Here is a 16,358-nt window from a genome sequence, read left to right on the forward strand (position 1 = left end):
ATGTGGAGGGCAAAAAATTATATTCTCCCTAAGCTAAAGCACTTTAGAAGTTAGCCTCCAATGTTGTAAAGAGCAGGGTAAAACTGAGGTGATGTTGGGTAGTGGCTTAGTTGATTTAATTAGGCGTATAGCTTCATGAGATAACACTTTTTCTGTTTGAGTATTTCATAGATTTAGGGGAAGCAGTTAAGTACAGGATGTCTTTTTAATATAGTTAAGCGACTCACTAGCACATTTTGTGAAATGGTTACCATACATAGGTCTGAAAACCTGGATTTTTTTAAACTTGGTATATGATTTTTCCCTGTCTTTAACTTTTGCCTTTAACCAATATATTGGTGACTGGAAAAAAAAAAAAAAAAAAACAACACTTTTTTTTGGTGTTTCATTTCCTTGACAGCATAAGACCTTTTTTAACATTATTTGTCTATTAGCCTTTTAGGAAGAACAGTAATTGGAAAAAACAATGGTAATGACCTTGTATATACCATACTTCTCAGTCTTGCATTTCAGCTTTCTAAATGATGGTTTTTGCTTTTTGTGAAAAGGAGTGGATATAATTAATCACTCTTGATCCTTTTTGGGTATTCTGTAGTCTTCTGAAAAGAATCATGAAAGTGATTAGCTGTTATATTCTAAGCAGTTTTGCCTAGAATTAGCCTCCTCTTTAGAAGCTGTATAGTTCAGCCAAAACCACAATCTTAATTCAAGCCATAAATACACTTCAGTGGAACAAATAAGAGCAAATTCTGTCAGTTTGAAGATTATTGTGCATTAATTTGTTGTGGTGGTTATTTGCATGGTTGTGGTTCCTTAGTATCACTTTTCAGTGTTGCTTTCTGTGTGATCCCTGATGTTTGTGCTCTCGAGGAGAGTCTTGTTAGATTGCAAACTTGAAGGAGACGTTCATCTGCTGTTATGGAACCTGTATCCTGCAGAATCCTCATTGAAGAGGTTTCCTTCTCAGCGCCAAAACAAAGTACTGATAGTGATTTTTTGTTTTCCTTCAGGTTTTCCTAGTTCTATCGTGAAGCAGTTTTGTTTATAATTATTTACTTCATATCATGCATTTTCCTCTATTAAATTGGAGATGTTATGAGAAGTTGTATTGGTATTAGTTGACTGGTAAACATCAGTTTATGCAGACTTGTGTCTCACTTGTGAATTGAGCGTTCTTAAAGGTATGCCACCAACATAGATGAAAATACAGTTTTTGTGAAAATTGATCTGTGGAAGAAAATTAACAGGTCTTCTAGTATTCACGTAACATTTCAGTACTTCTTGAATATGAACTTTACTTCTTTTGGCATCTGCAGACACTTGGCTGAATATGTGTTCATGTGTGTTGTCATGTGAAGTGTTGTTTTTTTTTTTTTTTTTTTGAGAGCATTTGAAATATGTGCAAGTGTCCTTGCAGCTTCAGGGTGTGCTTTTACTAGTAGTAGTTCTCCCATTCTGTTTTAACTAAGAGAGCTGTTAATAGCATATAAGCAAAGGCTAAGATTATATGCAGGCAGAAAGAATTCACTTTCTAAGATTCTGACAGTAGGATGAATTATATTCATGACTTACTGAATAGCATAGATTGGAAACATATCAAATTTGACTTAAGTTCACTTTATAAGATAGAAAATAGTGTTTTACTTTTTTGATCCACTGTTTTGAGCCGAGAGCTACCCAAGTAAAATGTTGTCTTGTTAGGTTTGTTCTTTTCAGACAGATTTGCTTTTAAAAAGTGATTTTATTTATTTATTTTTCTGGAGTGGGTCTATGGTAACTTCATGTTAATTTGTTGTAATGCAGATAAACTTAGGTGTTTTGATACCAAACACCAGTTACTGTACTCAGATCACCAGTGTAACACCAGCTGTAGAATCTCCTCAGAGTTGCCCACTGGGTGGGCACATTTTGGTCACAGAGATGTTTCTTACATTTGTGATGCATCTGTCCACTTCTTACTGCTTTACTTTACTTTCTTACTTTATCCAGTCTGAGTTTAGCTGAGGCTTTAAATATCAGGTCTTACACATTTGTCTCATAGTGTAGTTTTTTACTAGCTGCAGTACTTCCCTGGTATATATTCTTAGAAACTGTGATCAAATTTAAGGCCTATGCAGACTTGAAGCTAAACCTTGTATAAAACATGTTTCTATAAGTGTTAGATTCCCAATTCTTCTGGTATCACTCTTTGAGTTTTAGAACACTTAACTTGGAAAAGCGGACACCGTCCCTGGGTTTGGTATCTCTTTTGGTAAGATAATTGCTGAATGTAAACATTGCCTCCCTAATCCTTCCTTGTATTTTTAAAACAAAAAGGTACTGTTTGCTGCTGTGTCCAATTAGAGGCATGACTCAGTTGGCTTCCTCCCCAGCCTTTTTGCTCCTCCAGCCTCTCTTCACAATCATGGTTTCTGAGATAGATTGTAATTATTTTATTTGTCCTAGGTATTTGACCTGGCATTTAGCTGTAACATGTCACATACTGAGATGAGCCCAATTTACTAAACTATCCTGAACACTTTATCTATCTTATATGTCCATATCTGTTTCTTAAAACTTAATTTCTTTTGACAGTTTTGCCAACAACACTTTCCTAATTAATTATAAATGATATTTAATAGCATTGACGCCAGAGTAGATAAAAGATTAGATTCCTGAGGAATAAATGGTAGCTATTTAGCTTTATTACACAATTCTAGGTGGTGTAATCGAGCTTTTCTTCATAGGGATACCATGGGAATGCTGGTCAAGGTTATTAGTGAAATCCCTGAAAACCGCAGCTCAAGGTTACTGTTATCTAAAGAGTCTTAAGTACACACAGGTGACTTATAGTCTGTGACTAAAACAATGCTTTTATAATCTTGAGATTTAACACTTGACTTTCGTTTATATTTAATCCGTATAAATTGTTTCTTCAGCATATTGGAGCTGGGGAGAGGTTGTCTCAAGTGAGTGTGAGACTGCTATTAGCTTGGGCTAAACACGTTTTATAAGAATAGGAATATAGAAAAGATACTAATGACACTGTAGAAATTTGTCCTTTTCTTGTTTTTAGTGTTACGCAGTTGAAAACTCAGATCAAGAATAGTGTTGTTGGACTTGCCCCAAAGTCAATATCATTCTCCAGGACTATATCCTCAGAAATGTTTGAAAAAGTCTTTTGACATCAAGTAGTCGGTAGGAGCTTGGTAGTCAATTGTCTCAACCCATTTTTGAATCTGATTTGAAACCTCCTGTGATTACTTGAACTTTATTTCAGCTCTCCTTTATGGCTTTGTGGGATACAGTTTTCTTGAAGATTATTGTGGGAATTACTTTTTGGTTTGTCCAAGAGTGGATTTATTAGCTTGTAAAGTATATAGTTTTTATACAAAAAAAAAAAAAGACAAAGTAGAGCAAAAGTAGTTTCTCTCTGTGGTTCTGTAAGTAATACTTTGTTATTGAAATATTTAATTTAAAGAATTATCTAGCTTACTGATGGCCAGAGTAGAAGCTATTTTAGCAGGTAACAAGGGAAAAAGAAAAGCCTGCCTTGTGATAGAAGAGTCTGGCAGATTGGGAAAAATCCAAATGTTTGTTGTACTTGTTAAACAGTTGAACAAAGTGTTATTTTAATGAAATATGGAACCTTGAGTTTTGTTTGTGGAAGATGACCTGCTGTTGTGATGCATTGAGCCTGGTCTGGTTTCATCATAAGTGGCTATTTGGCAGGAACGGGGACTTGAATTGCTTTTAGTGAACACTTGATCTTTCATATATGTTGTTTAGCAGTAATTATGTCTATGTAGGAATTGCCTTAACAGTCTGAATATTGCAAAATGTAACTTTAAAAGAAATTGGCCTTGTTCTAGGTGGTAGGCTGAATTATTTATAAAGCTAGGAAAAGTGAAGGTGGTAGAAAGTGCGTAGGATTGTAGGTTACTGGAAAGACATTTCTTGAGGGCTTAGAATACAGGGCAAGGAGAATAGCTTGTGAATGTGCAGGCTGAATATCACCGCTTTTAATATAGAGAATATCAAAAGGAAAAATCAGGAAGAGTTGGATAACTGCTAGTGACCAAAGAAGCCCTCAAATCCAAACACTGGTTCAAGTTAGCAGCAGATTGTCAGTGAATAAGCACGTCTCACATTGAACTATCTAATAGGGGAGTAAAAAATTGTCACTTTTACTTTCTGGGCAATATTAGCATAGTATATGCTTACAGAAGTAGCTATGCTCGTGGAAAACAGCTCTTCATGTAGCAGCTTTCCTTTAAAATGCTTTTTGAAAGGTCAGTTGAGAGTATGCAGTTGAACCTCAAGGGAGTTTGTCTTAAAATGCACTTTGTGGAAGGAGAGTTACGAGTTCTGGCAGAAATGCTATGAAGAAGCAAGAACTGGTGTTGCAGAGGGCAATGTTAGAAGGTACTTAAGAGCAAGCCCTACAGAAATTTACTTCATTAGGTGCCAAGGTGTGCTCTTTACTCCTGATAACTTGTCTCTGTGCCTCACTCCTCCTTGCATAAATTTAGGAATACCAGCAGTACGTTGTAAGGGTCCTGTAATAACTGCACTCAGAAGTGGTGAGAACAGCATTTATTCAACCAATTAATGTCTGTTTTCCTTTTCACCTCTAGTATGACTCATGAATCCAGTTGCAGATTAGGCAGGTTATTTTTCACTTAATAGAATACTTCACCAGATTGTAATGGTTTTAGACCTGTAAGTAAAAACAAATCACTTTTTCTTCAGGCTGTGTGTCATGTACAGGACGCACACTTTTAGGCTAGAACCTAGGATCATGTTTGGGAGTAAAATTTCACAAATATGGACTCTTGCAGGTTATTTCTGTTTACAAAGTAACTGCCATTTGAAAAAAACACTGTTATTTACTACATCACTGATTAGTACACTGTTACTGTAGGTACTTAAGTGGCATGGATACGGGTAATTTATTTGCAGGTACCTTTGCTTTTTATTTTTTACTTCGAGGGTTATGGTATGGAGTTTATATATTTTTTGGCATAGATATCACATGGCACACCTGTTGTGTTAAAACTTTCTTGGTAATTATTCACTAGTTAAAAATTTAAGATGTAGGAGAGTATTTTTACAGCCTTATTGCAGGTTTTTAATTATTTTCAAAAGCATGTGAAAAGAGACTGGAAATTTTTGTATTTAACCGGATAAAAGTTTTTGGAAGAAAAATGAGAATTTCAGAAGTTCTTACATTTAATGTTGTTTGCTGTAGATCCTCTCCTTTTAATTTTCTTCAATGCTTTCACAAATAACCTCATGGTATTTCTGAGAAAAGGTCATTTTAATTATTCAGTATATTGCATTTGAACGGTAACACTGGGCAGGTTAGTTCCCATTCTCCTGTATGAACTTCCTGTAACTGTAACACTTTCTTTAAATTCTCATGGGCTTGAGGAAAGCATAGCACTTGTTGAAAATTTTCTCCTTTGGATCTTCTGATAGACCAATTTAATAGGCGCTTTTTTTCAGTTCCTTTGTAGTGTATATGCATTTGTTGTTTCTTTTGCAGTGATTATTAGTGTGCTGAGTGCTAATAAAGTTTTCTGGAGTTATGCTGTTAGGCATTAAAGTTAGAGTTTTTCTGTGGATAAAGTTATTTTTAAGGCCTATTGCTTTAAAAAAGCAAACTAGGAAAATTCCTTTCAGAATTCGTAGCATCTCTTAGAATGGGTGTATGGTTTTCTGTGTTACCTGTTCCCATTGGAATAAAGCAATATTCATCATGAAATCAGTGTGTTAAGAAAACTACCAGGCCTGTTTTATTTAGACTAATAATAAAAGGGAACTTTCTTGACCTCAAATGCAGATCCTTTAAAAAAAAATCCACCTAGTCATTAAGATGTAGTTATTGTTAAAACAGTCTAGAGTTGCAATTTAAAATAGAAGAACACTTCTTACGCAGTAACGTTTTACCTCTCTTAAGCTGTGGTCTCACATGGCATAGGTTTTTTAAATAAAATTTTTCACAACACTGTCAGGTTTTTGAAGAAGCTTTCTAGTGAAAGCTTAGTTTTGCATTTAAGATATAGTATTGCAGTTCAGTTTTCTTGCATTGTTATCTTAAAAATCTCAGTGTAAAGGTTTCTGATGACTTGTTCATTTTTGAGGTAAAGGCTTTGAGTTTTTTTCTGAAAGCTCTTTTAAAGAGGAGTGATGCTCTGTCTTGACTGCACTTAGGCTTATCAAGCAGCCGGTTAGCAGTCTGCTCAACAGATCAAGTGTAAAGGCTTAAATCTCTGAAATAGTGCATCATTTGCCCATTACATTTGTAAGTTGCTCTTTAAAAAACAAACAAACAAAAAAACACACACCAAACTCTATCCACCTGAGTAACCCTCAACCAAAGTAAAAATACTTTATTTGTTGGTTTGTGTTCTCTGCTGAAACTGGTGCCAGCATATGAGCTGCCTTGTTTTGCTTATTATTCATAAGTTGCCTGAAGCTTTTGTTATAGTTCATATTGACTGCCTCATTCTAAATAAACTGACTTAAATATGAATGTAATGTTTTGATGTCACTTAGCAAGTTCATCCTTCAGAGTAGGAGCTTGTCAATAGTGGCTTCAGAGTAGCAGCTTTATTAGTAGCTTTATTAGCTGAAGACGTTGCTGCTTTGCGCTGACTATTCCTTTCTTCTTGGTGGAGATGTCCCTTTCCTCCTTTCAGGTATTTTTACTGAGCTACTTAAGTAGTGAGTTTGACTTTACTCAGTTATTTTGCTGGATTAGTTTAAAAGTGTTTTTTGGTGGACTGTTTCATTTTGTCTAAAGTGGATCAGTGTGACCTGAGTGGCTCAGTAAGTTGAGCTGCCTGAGCTGCAGCTGGGGGGGAAAAAAAAAAAAAACAACAACAAAAAACCAAAACAACTCAACAAACATTTATACTTGCCAGGATTTTTTCAAGGTTCCTCCCCTACCTTGTTTTTTTTGACAGTGCTGAATATTCCTGTCATGCAGATAACTTTAGACAATGAAGCAGAAGAGGGAGTTTCATTGCATGGTGGGGATTCATATCTACTTTTGGGAAATAAAGCTGCTATTATGGTAAAACTAACCAGTTCAAGTGAATGAACTGGAATAAACTTTGTAATAAACTGGAATTTTATATGGCAGGTGTGATTATTCAATTGGAAAAGTTGCAATAATTGGTGGTTTTGCAGATCATTTATGATGATTGTTTATTTCAGCTTAAATATGTTCAGCCTTCTGATATATTGTAGTGCCACCAAAGTGCCTTTCTAAAGACTTAAAAAAATATATATATATAAATATACATATTTGACTATGAATTTCATTTGGCACATGCTGGACAAAAGACTTCATATAGCTATGTGGTTTGGCACTGAAGGCACTGAAGTGTCCAGTTACAGTTAGACATGGCAGTTACTGCATTAAAGTTTGGGGATCCCAAACCACTTTCCCTTAGTGAAAAATGTGACAGACAAATTCTTGAAATTATCTCTGATAATTGGAAAAGCCAAAGAGATGTAAGTTGATTTCAGAGGAGTAAAACTTGTATGGTTCTGGTAGGCTTCGTATTTTTATAACAGGATGCGACCTTGACATGTGGATATAGGCAGAGTGCTAACAATTGTGGTTTAAAGTGCATGTTTGTAGTACATCTGAAATCAATGAGCTTGTTGAGAAATGACATTGAAAACCTAAATGACTACACAGGCCAGTTTTTAAAAGGTAGGTTGCAACTACTGTGTTTTTAGAGCAGGAAGACAATAGGAAAAAACACTTCACCAGTCGTACATAGCATCTGTTTAATTAATTTTGGAAAGAGTTATGCTTGATGAGCTCGAATACAGTTGTTGGCTTTCTTTTTTTGGGGGGAGTGGTGGTTATCTTGCAGTTTTTAAAGACTTAATTTAAGCAAAAGACGAATACAAAACATGTAGACCTAACAAGTATTGGGACTGTTAAGTACTGATAAATGCATACTAACATAATGAAAGCCTGATGCAATGACTTCTCTTCATACAAACACTATTTCCTCCACCTTAAACTTCAGTTTGGACAGTAGTACCTACTGCAAATTAGGGCAGGAGCTGCCTGAAGTACTTCTGCAAATGTGTGACACTAAAAATTATCAATGTCCAAAATGTTGTCATCTTGTACAAGTAGTGTAGGGTTAATGACTTTTGGATAGGATACAGTCCTCTAGCTCCATGTAGAAGTCGTTTATATGGTAGTCTGCAAACATTTACTGGTTTAGCATATGTTTATCCTGATAAGTACTAGTTACTGTTAACATCTGGTTGCACTGCTTATGTTTGGAGTTGGTTTTAGAACATCCTGGAGGTTGTCTCTGCCTGGAAATATTTTGCATTCTAAACAGGATAGGAACCAGGGAATTATACACTATACTGATGAGGAGCTCAACAGTACAGCAGGATCAAATAGAGATGAATAAATACGCAGTTCAGAAGGCCATAGGGTACCATCCTGTGCTGCTTGTCACCATTGTCACTCCCTGCAGTAGGTCGCTACCTTTTCAGATACGCTGAGGTCATTACTGAACCCAAGCCTTTTTAAGTGAGCTGAATTTAATGAAATGCATAAAACATCCTAGATAACTTTTGCTAGAGTAGGGTTAGGGAACAACCATATGTGTTGCTCTGTAATCAGCAGGTGAGAGCCAGTTGAGGAAGGACAGGGATAGGAAAGAGGAAGAGCAGAAGAGCAATAACAAACAGTTGCAGGTGGGCTGCAGACATTAGTTTATTAACCTAGTTGTGCTGCTGCTAGAGCAGCCTATAAAACAGATGTGCTCAAGTGTCACAGAATAGTTCCCAAACCCCTCAGGATTTAACAGTTGTTTGTTGCTAGGGAAGCTTGTTCTTGGAAATTACCTGGCATAATGGGGCCCTGCTTCATGTGTAAGGCTTGCATCCAAACTAATTGAAAGCAATCTCCTGGCTGTCATGCCTGTCTGTTCCATTAATCACATGAGTATCTCTTTTGTCACATCTACTTAATTTCCATTGCTCTTTTGTCACATCTACTTAATTTCCAGAAACCTTGACCAGAAGACGTGCTGTTGGCTTGCATTTGCAAGTCTTCAGAGCTGGGAGGGCGAGGGTGGGGGGAATGACACCACCACGGATGTGTATTTTCTGGGTACTCGTTCCTTGTATAGCACACACGAAATGTGTGGATGTAAACAGCAAATAGGATTCTGAGAATAGTCGTGTTCCGTTATACAAAGATTTTGCAGAGTAAAAGTTGTCTAGTTGATGATAAAATTGATTCCCATTTCTTAGCCTTGTGTGGAGGCAGGGACTTAACAACAACAACAAACCCACCACCGCCATATCTCAACTCTTCACCTAGCAATTGCTCTTTAACATGGTTATAAAAATGCAGTTGAACTACAATTGACTTTTTTATAAGCTGAAATCCAAATTTTTGTGCTTGTTTTCCCATAAATTGTGTGGGAGGGGAATGTCTTTCTCCCCCTCTTGTAGGCCGCAAGTGATTTACAGGTGCTGTGTTGCAAAACATAGATCCAAACAGACCAGTAGCAGTGTTGGGGCTCCCCTGGTATTTTCAAAGCTGCAAATTAAGTCATCTTCATCCTTGTAGTGGAACTGAGAGCGTACAACTGATTGATCAAGCGTGGTGTTCACTTCTGGGGCAGTAGGCATGCGCGAGCAGTTTGCTTCAAGGAAGAAGTGTTAAGGTGAAGGGTTACTGCAAGAGTTGAAGTTCTTTTGTATTTGAAGTAAGGGGGAATGCCTGGAGATCATGCAAACTTGTGGTGTGCCTTGTGGATTTCATGAACCTGGGATGAAACTAGCCTGAGCACCTGTCTGCTAAAACATCTGTTGAAACCCACTTAACAGAATTGGGAATAATTTTGTTTCCTAATGACCACTTCTGTGTTTTCATCCTGTCTTTCACTATTTATGTTTGTAGATGACTGTCCCAAAGTGCTCTTGTTCTTCTCGAGCTACTACTTGCAGAGCATTAATGCTTCTAATTCTGTCGTTTCTAGGAAGGACGTAATTAAAGCAAAGCTCTAACCATTGATAATATTTAGTACTGGCATCATAAATGACTCAAATCCACATCCTTTTTAATTAAAAACTTAATTATATTTACTCTGCATCTCTCTACTTGAGAGAAAGCAATATCCTGTTTTTTTTTTTATTATTTAAATGGTTATGAGTGAATAAGAAAAAAAATAAATCAATATTGCATGCAGACCATGTGATAACAATGATGAATAGAGATTCTTTTCTAGCATTGTAGCAGTCCTTAGATTAAGAAAAGTGCGTGAGTGGTCAACAGAACAGAATCTGTTTTTTTCCCCAGACGAATATAATTATCTCTGCATTATCTGTTGATTTTTAGCAATAGGTACATTTTACTCCTGCAAATGTATTTTCTCATTTAAACTGGAAAAATCAAAAGAAGCAGAATATTCTGAAATTAGATTTGAGATAAGCAGTCTTATATTCAGATCTCAAACTATTACAAATTACAAGCCTAAAGCATCTAGTGTCTAAATCTCCCAGATATGTAATGGTTAAATTAAGCTAAATGGCAGTAAGAGATTTACCTCTGCCTAAGGAAAGTACATAATTTGGCTAAGAATCGTAAAGCTTTTAGCTTCTTGGTAAAATTTGCTGCTGCTGTTCCCATTTGAGGGACCTGGGCTTGAGTTTTATCTTTCACATGTCTTTGTGAATCAAATTGGCTAAAATGCCTTTTTCTGGTAGATAACTTTTTTTTTTTTTTTTGGGGGGGGGAGGGGGTCTTGATTTTTAAATGCTGAGACAATTTCTTCCCTTATGGTCATATCTCTGCTTTATTTTTCCTTGTCTGAACTTTCTCTCACAGGAGTTGTCAGGATCCCCATTTATATTATTTGCTGCTTAGTAAGTGATGAGTAGCAGACAGTTCCAGCTGATGACTAAAATGCCCTTGTTGCTGCTATCTACTGAGAAAAAGTTACACAGGAAAAAATTCCCTCTGTTGCGTGTCTAATATATAACGAATTATAGATCCAATAGACATACAACATAAGCTAAACTTAGGGAAGCGATTAAGAAAAATTTATGTATGAAAAAGGAAATATGGGGACTTAAGTTAGTGACTGGAAAATGAACGTATGTTTACTATAGTAGTGTGAATTTAAGTTTAGTTATAAAATGTGTTCAGAACATTCTTTGTGTCTGATATGTTGAGGGGAGTGGTGTAAACATCCACATTTTGAGAAATGTAAAACCAGACTTCAGTAAGAAGCATGCAAATAAGACTGCCTCTGTTTCTGTTCCTGCCAAGTCTTTGTGCTTTATTCCTTTTGTATCTTCTGTTAATTTTAGGACTTCTCTTGCAGTTTGCTTCTTAGCCCTTTCACACTTTTGAGATCTGAAGATTTCATGAAGAAAGTGCTTTTATCACTGATCATAAAGTTTGTCCAGCAATGTTTCATTTTTTTTCGTGTTCAGTGATCTGTGGGCTAATACTAAACATTGTGTAAGCCATTTCCCCCATCTAGTGTGTTTAATGGTGGTTATTTGGTGTTTTTAATTTTTTTTTCTTAATTGAAAAATCTGTTCTGTATGGTGAACTCTTGTATGGTTCCAGTTTCCTGTGAAATGGCTGCATTTCTTTAAGATGCTTCTGACTGTACTGGAAGGAGGGTGTGTTTTAGTACAGAGACGTAGAGGATAGAAAATAGCTCACAGAATCTTACTAAAAAGGGCAAAGCAGAAACATTTTGACACCATTATTTTACTAAAACATTCATAAGGTATGAGCAGTACTTTACAAATAACTGAGTAACTGTTGTCCTATAATCTTATGCAAGAAGCTACCATGCGGGCTCTTTGTAAATGTTGTAATATTTTTTCCCTGCTTGATAGTACAATGTTGTGGGATTAAGAGTATATAAGTCTACAAAGCATGCGTTATCTGTTCTATTAGTGAATACTACAAAATAATAAAACATATGTGAAATACAAAGCTACGCTTCTTATATGAAGGTTGTGCTATGCAGTTGGATGTTGTGTTGGGGAAGGAGAGAGTTCAAATTTCAGTGACCTAGATTTCTGTTACATCCTTGCATAAGGATCTGCTTCCTTACATAAGAAGGGAAGGCATTCTTTGCAAACCTTTCTAAATGCATTTATACAAGTAGCAGACTTCTGTCTCTCTATTTTAGCTCTCAATTTATTGAGACTTAGCTATTAGCTATTTAGATGCTAAATATTATATTATGGAACTTTACTTTTTTTTCATATTCTTTCTTTTTCCAAATCAACTTCTAAACACTTGTAGTATTTTCTTAAGGTCTGTGTTAATAGATTTGCCCAAAATGTTTCTCTTGACATAAGAACTCTTAAGAATTATAAGAACCATCTACCAGAATTAATAAAATATTATTCATGTTTAGATGAAGATGATGACTTTGTCAATAAAAGAATTTCCCTGAAACCAAAGGAGAATGGGGCATCAGCAATCAGTTGTCCAGGAACAGCGACGGTGAAAAAGGAAGATGTAAAACCACGAGCTAAACCTAAACCATTATCTCCAGTGAAGCTGACTCCCACCTCAGCTCTCGATTTCTTTGGAACAAGTAGTGTCCAGCGATCAGAAAAGAAACTGGTAGCAAGTAAAAGGAAGGAAGTGAGTACTAATGATGTTGCTTTAGGTTACTTGTGTGTTTGATAGGAGAACAAAATAGCCAACTTAATAACTTTAAGAACCTTCTTAGCTGCTTGTCCTATTGAATGTTACATTTTCATAACCAGTCAGGTGTAAGGTCAATTTTGATGGTATGTAACAAGCATATTAAATCCTCAAAGACAACTGCAGAGTAAAGCTTCCATGTTTGAGAAGAAAGTACAAAGTTGAAAGTAGTATTTTCTTTATTACTGTTTCCCATATGATTTTCCTTAAAATTTTTACACAGTCTTTTGAGAGGAGTGAGTGGATGGGGTAGCTTATAGCTCGGGGGGAGGAGTTGTGCAGAGGGTAGAGGTAGCATGTTGTTTTCCAAAGCTTTATGGCATATATATTTATGGAATAACAAAGCAGCAAATAAAGTATGGAGGAAGTTCAAAATTCACCATGTAGCTTTTATCTCTTTCAAGCTGGCCAGCTGTGGTAGCATCAGAGGTGTTCAGCATTCTTTGAAAAAATAACATGTAGATGATGTGGCTTTGTTTTGAATAGTAAAATCTCTTGAAAACAACCGTGGTTAATAGTGTATAGGTTAGAGAGCTAGGAATAAAATGCTGCATGTCTAATTACCAGTCCTTTTCTAGAAGCACACAAAATGAGTTGTACAGGTTAAATTATTACAGTTTACACAATATTGGAGAAACTGAACTGTTGACACTTTTTTTTTCTTTCCCCTCTTAAATATAGCCCTCACAAAGCAGGGACAGCACAGTGGACGATGAAGCCATTGCTAGGCAACTGCAGCTTGAAGAAGATTCAGAGGTAACAGCTGTATACATTTGTTGCTGCATGCCAGGAGCAATTTGTTTAACTTAAAATAGTTTTTAAGAAATTAAGATGGACTTTCCATGTACGCTATATATAAATAAATATGTTAATGTAATCTGTATACTTGAACTCTTCTGCATGTGTGCAAACATAGTCACACAGATGTTATTTCAGCGAGGTAAATAGAACCATGTCTCACCTAATTTATTTTCCATCTGTGCAGACTGTCTCTACCTATGCAGTTGATGGTATCTAGAATAGTTTTGCTTTTCACTTTTTGCTTCTTCATGTTTTTTTTCCCCTGTTCCCTCAGATGTAAAACTAAAAACCATTCTCACCTGTGACTGTTTCATCTGTTGTCGTCTGAGTTTTCTTGTAGTTGAGAAAAATGTGAATGACCCATACCTCATCTGTGGTGAAGTGCTGGCACACGTTGCCCAGAGAAGCTGTGGATGCCTCATCTATCCCTGGGGGTGTTTGAGGCCAGGCTGGATGAGGCCCTGGGCAACCTGATCTGGTGGGAGGTGTTCCTGCCCATGGCAGGGTGTTGGAAATGGATGGTCTTTAAGGTCCCTTCCAACCCGAGCCATTCTATGATTCTGTGATATGTGTGTATCTCACTTACCTATGTGAATAGGTGCTAATGTGAGAGACAGGTGTACTTGTCATACGTTTCCTTCACTCTGGGAAAATTGATTCATTTCCCATTGGTAATATTGAGCATCCTTTAAAATAAACATCACAGATGCAAAATATGGTCTTATCCTTGACCTCCCCAGAGGTCAGTATTTATTGACAACAATGCACATTGTATTAAGGAAGAGAGAAGGTTTTACCCCAAAGGGCCGTGTTGGTTAGAAGAGTTAACTTGAAGATCAGTTGTCACTCTGTATGCCACAGCATCATGTTAGGTGAAACAGAAACGAAACCAAACCTGACTTTGTTTTGTACGATTTAATAAGTAACTTTCTTAGACTCCATGTGCAATATTTGAGTATTTGTTCTTGATGGCTCTTTCTATCAAAGAAAATCAGTTAAGTAAGTATCAGTATTAAAAACTTACAATATAATTTAATTAAATTCCGTGAAGTAAACAAAATAAAAGCAGAGCGAAGGGCAGTAGTTAACTTCTCCAAAATTGCCACATCATTTTTTTATAATGTTAGTAGTAAACAAAGAGTAAAACTCATTATTGAGACATCATAATACTTAGCCTTTGTTCCTGCTTTTCTGTTGGGACCATTGTTGAAAGTTTGTCTGAAGCTAACAGGTTGCATCTCGATGCAAGCTGGTGGTTGTGAGTTGCTGTCTTCAACTTCAAGTTTCGATCACTTATTAAATGGAAAGGATACACAGCAATAAAATTATGAAGGGACAGAAATTGTCTTTGAAAACAGATTGTTTGGGCCTATTAATATTTCTAGTACGACAAACCCAAACTCTGCTCTTTGCATTAGAGCTCTGTCTGTCATTTTTGAAGAAACAAGTCATTCTGCAGTATCACCTTCAGAAGTTTATTTGCATCTGGTAGGATATGTATGTTTCTAGTTATGTGCTGTCTTATTTTAGATAACTGTTTTGTCTTGAACAGCAAATAGTTTTAAAGGATAGTAGAATTAAAACTTGTCAGATGTTAATCTAAAACTTTTTTTTGCCTTATTACAGCTGGAGAGACAGTTGCATGAAGATGAAGAATTTGCTAAGACTTTGGCCATGTTGGATGAAACACCACAGAAGAAAAAGGTTGAATTCTTTTTAAACTTCATTTTCTAGAAACTGCGTTGGTAATTGTGTTATGTAGACACCTGATCTGTGTCTAAAGTCATGAGGCTTCCATACAGATGCCTTAAAAACAGCAAGAAGGTGTTTTCATGAAAAGAACATGCTCAGTTTTTTATAGTTTCTTCTTGGATTTTCCTCGCTCAGTAAATTGTTTCATTTCCAATAAAACTACAGACATTACTGTATTTTTGCGCAATTTATCTTGAAATGTAAATATAAGCTATAGTTCTAATTACCCACTGACAATTATGTTGAAGTTATATCCAAGATGTTTTGTTTTTGTTGTTTTCACCGTTGCTCATCATCTTATCAAATATGTACTTGAATGCAAATATTTAGGTAAATCAGTTATGAAAAGATTTTTAAAGTTTACAAGGCTCTATATCATAATATCATAGTTTCTAAGAATGCAGCTTTTGTGATGATGGCATTTATATAATCAGAATCCACTATACTGAGTCAAATGTCCCCCATTATTTAGTTGCAGTGAATGAAAGCATATACCTAAAAAAGCATGAGAATGGTTTGAGTAATAGAATGCTTCTCCTAGGAGTTTTCCCATTTTCCAACCATTCCCAGTTCACTGACTTGATCCAGATTTGATTTTTATGTATTTAGGAGCTCACAAGATTCTTCTTACAGTGGGCAATCACCCACAACGTGCTGAGATCTGCTGTTGAACCAATTGCAAATCTGAGGGAATGTATGCACAATAGAGCATCAGAGAAATTGGCAGTTGGAATGGTGTGGCTGTGGCAGAATGGAGCATATCCTGTAGGTTAATTTTTACTCATCTCAAATGAGTGGACTGCCTCTCTGTAATAAGTGAAGTGAGGTGCTGCAGACTGATGCCTTAGATCAGTTATGGCTCCTCTGTTTCAGGAGGACCAGATCAAGTGAAATGAGCCAAAGGCACCAGTTGATGAAAAATAATGGGAGAAAAAGGAAGGAGGAAAATACTTTTCTTCCTCAGAACAAGCAGGAATCTTGAGTTTTTAACTCTAACCTCAGTGATGTATGTTCTCCCAGTTTCCATAGTTTGTGTTGTAAGGCAAAAGACTAATTCTGGCACAGTGAAGTATTTGTTGGGTTG

At 36.2% G+C, this 16,358-nt stretch overlaps 1 protein-coding gene across 2 annotated transcripts in view; it reads left to right on the forward strand.

The window, feature by feature from the left end:
* RFC1 (replication factor C subunit 1) overlaps window positions 1-16,358 on the forward strand; it is a 43,872-nt gene that overhangs the window by 10,085 nt on the left and 17,429 nt on the right. For both annotated transcript variants that reach the window (XM_035547857.2, XM_035547866.2), the window contains exons 5-7: window positions 12,426-12,658; window positions 13,403-13,477; window positions 15,149-15,226. In XM_035547857.2, coding sequence (XP_035403750.1) covers window positions 12,426-12,658; window positions 13,403-13,477; window positions 15,149-15,226 — 386 coding nt within the window. The remainder of the gene's footprint in view (window positions 1-12,425; window positions 12,659-13,402; window positions 13,478-15,148; window positions 15,227-16,358) is intronic.

This window comes from Cygnus atratus, chromosome 4, assembly GCF_013377495.2.
Source record: "Cygnus atratus isolate AKBS03 ecotype Queensland, Australia chromosome 4, CAtr_DNAZoo_HiC_assembly, whole genome shotgun sequence".
NCBI lineage: Eukaryota > Metazoa > Chordata > Aves > Anseriformes > Anatidae > Cygnus > Cygnus atratus.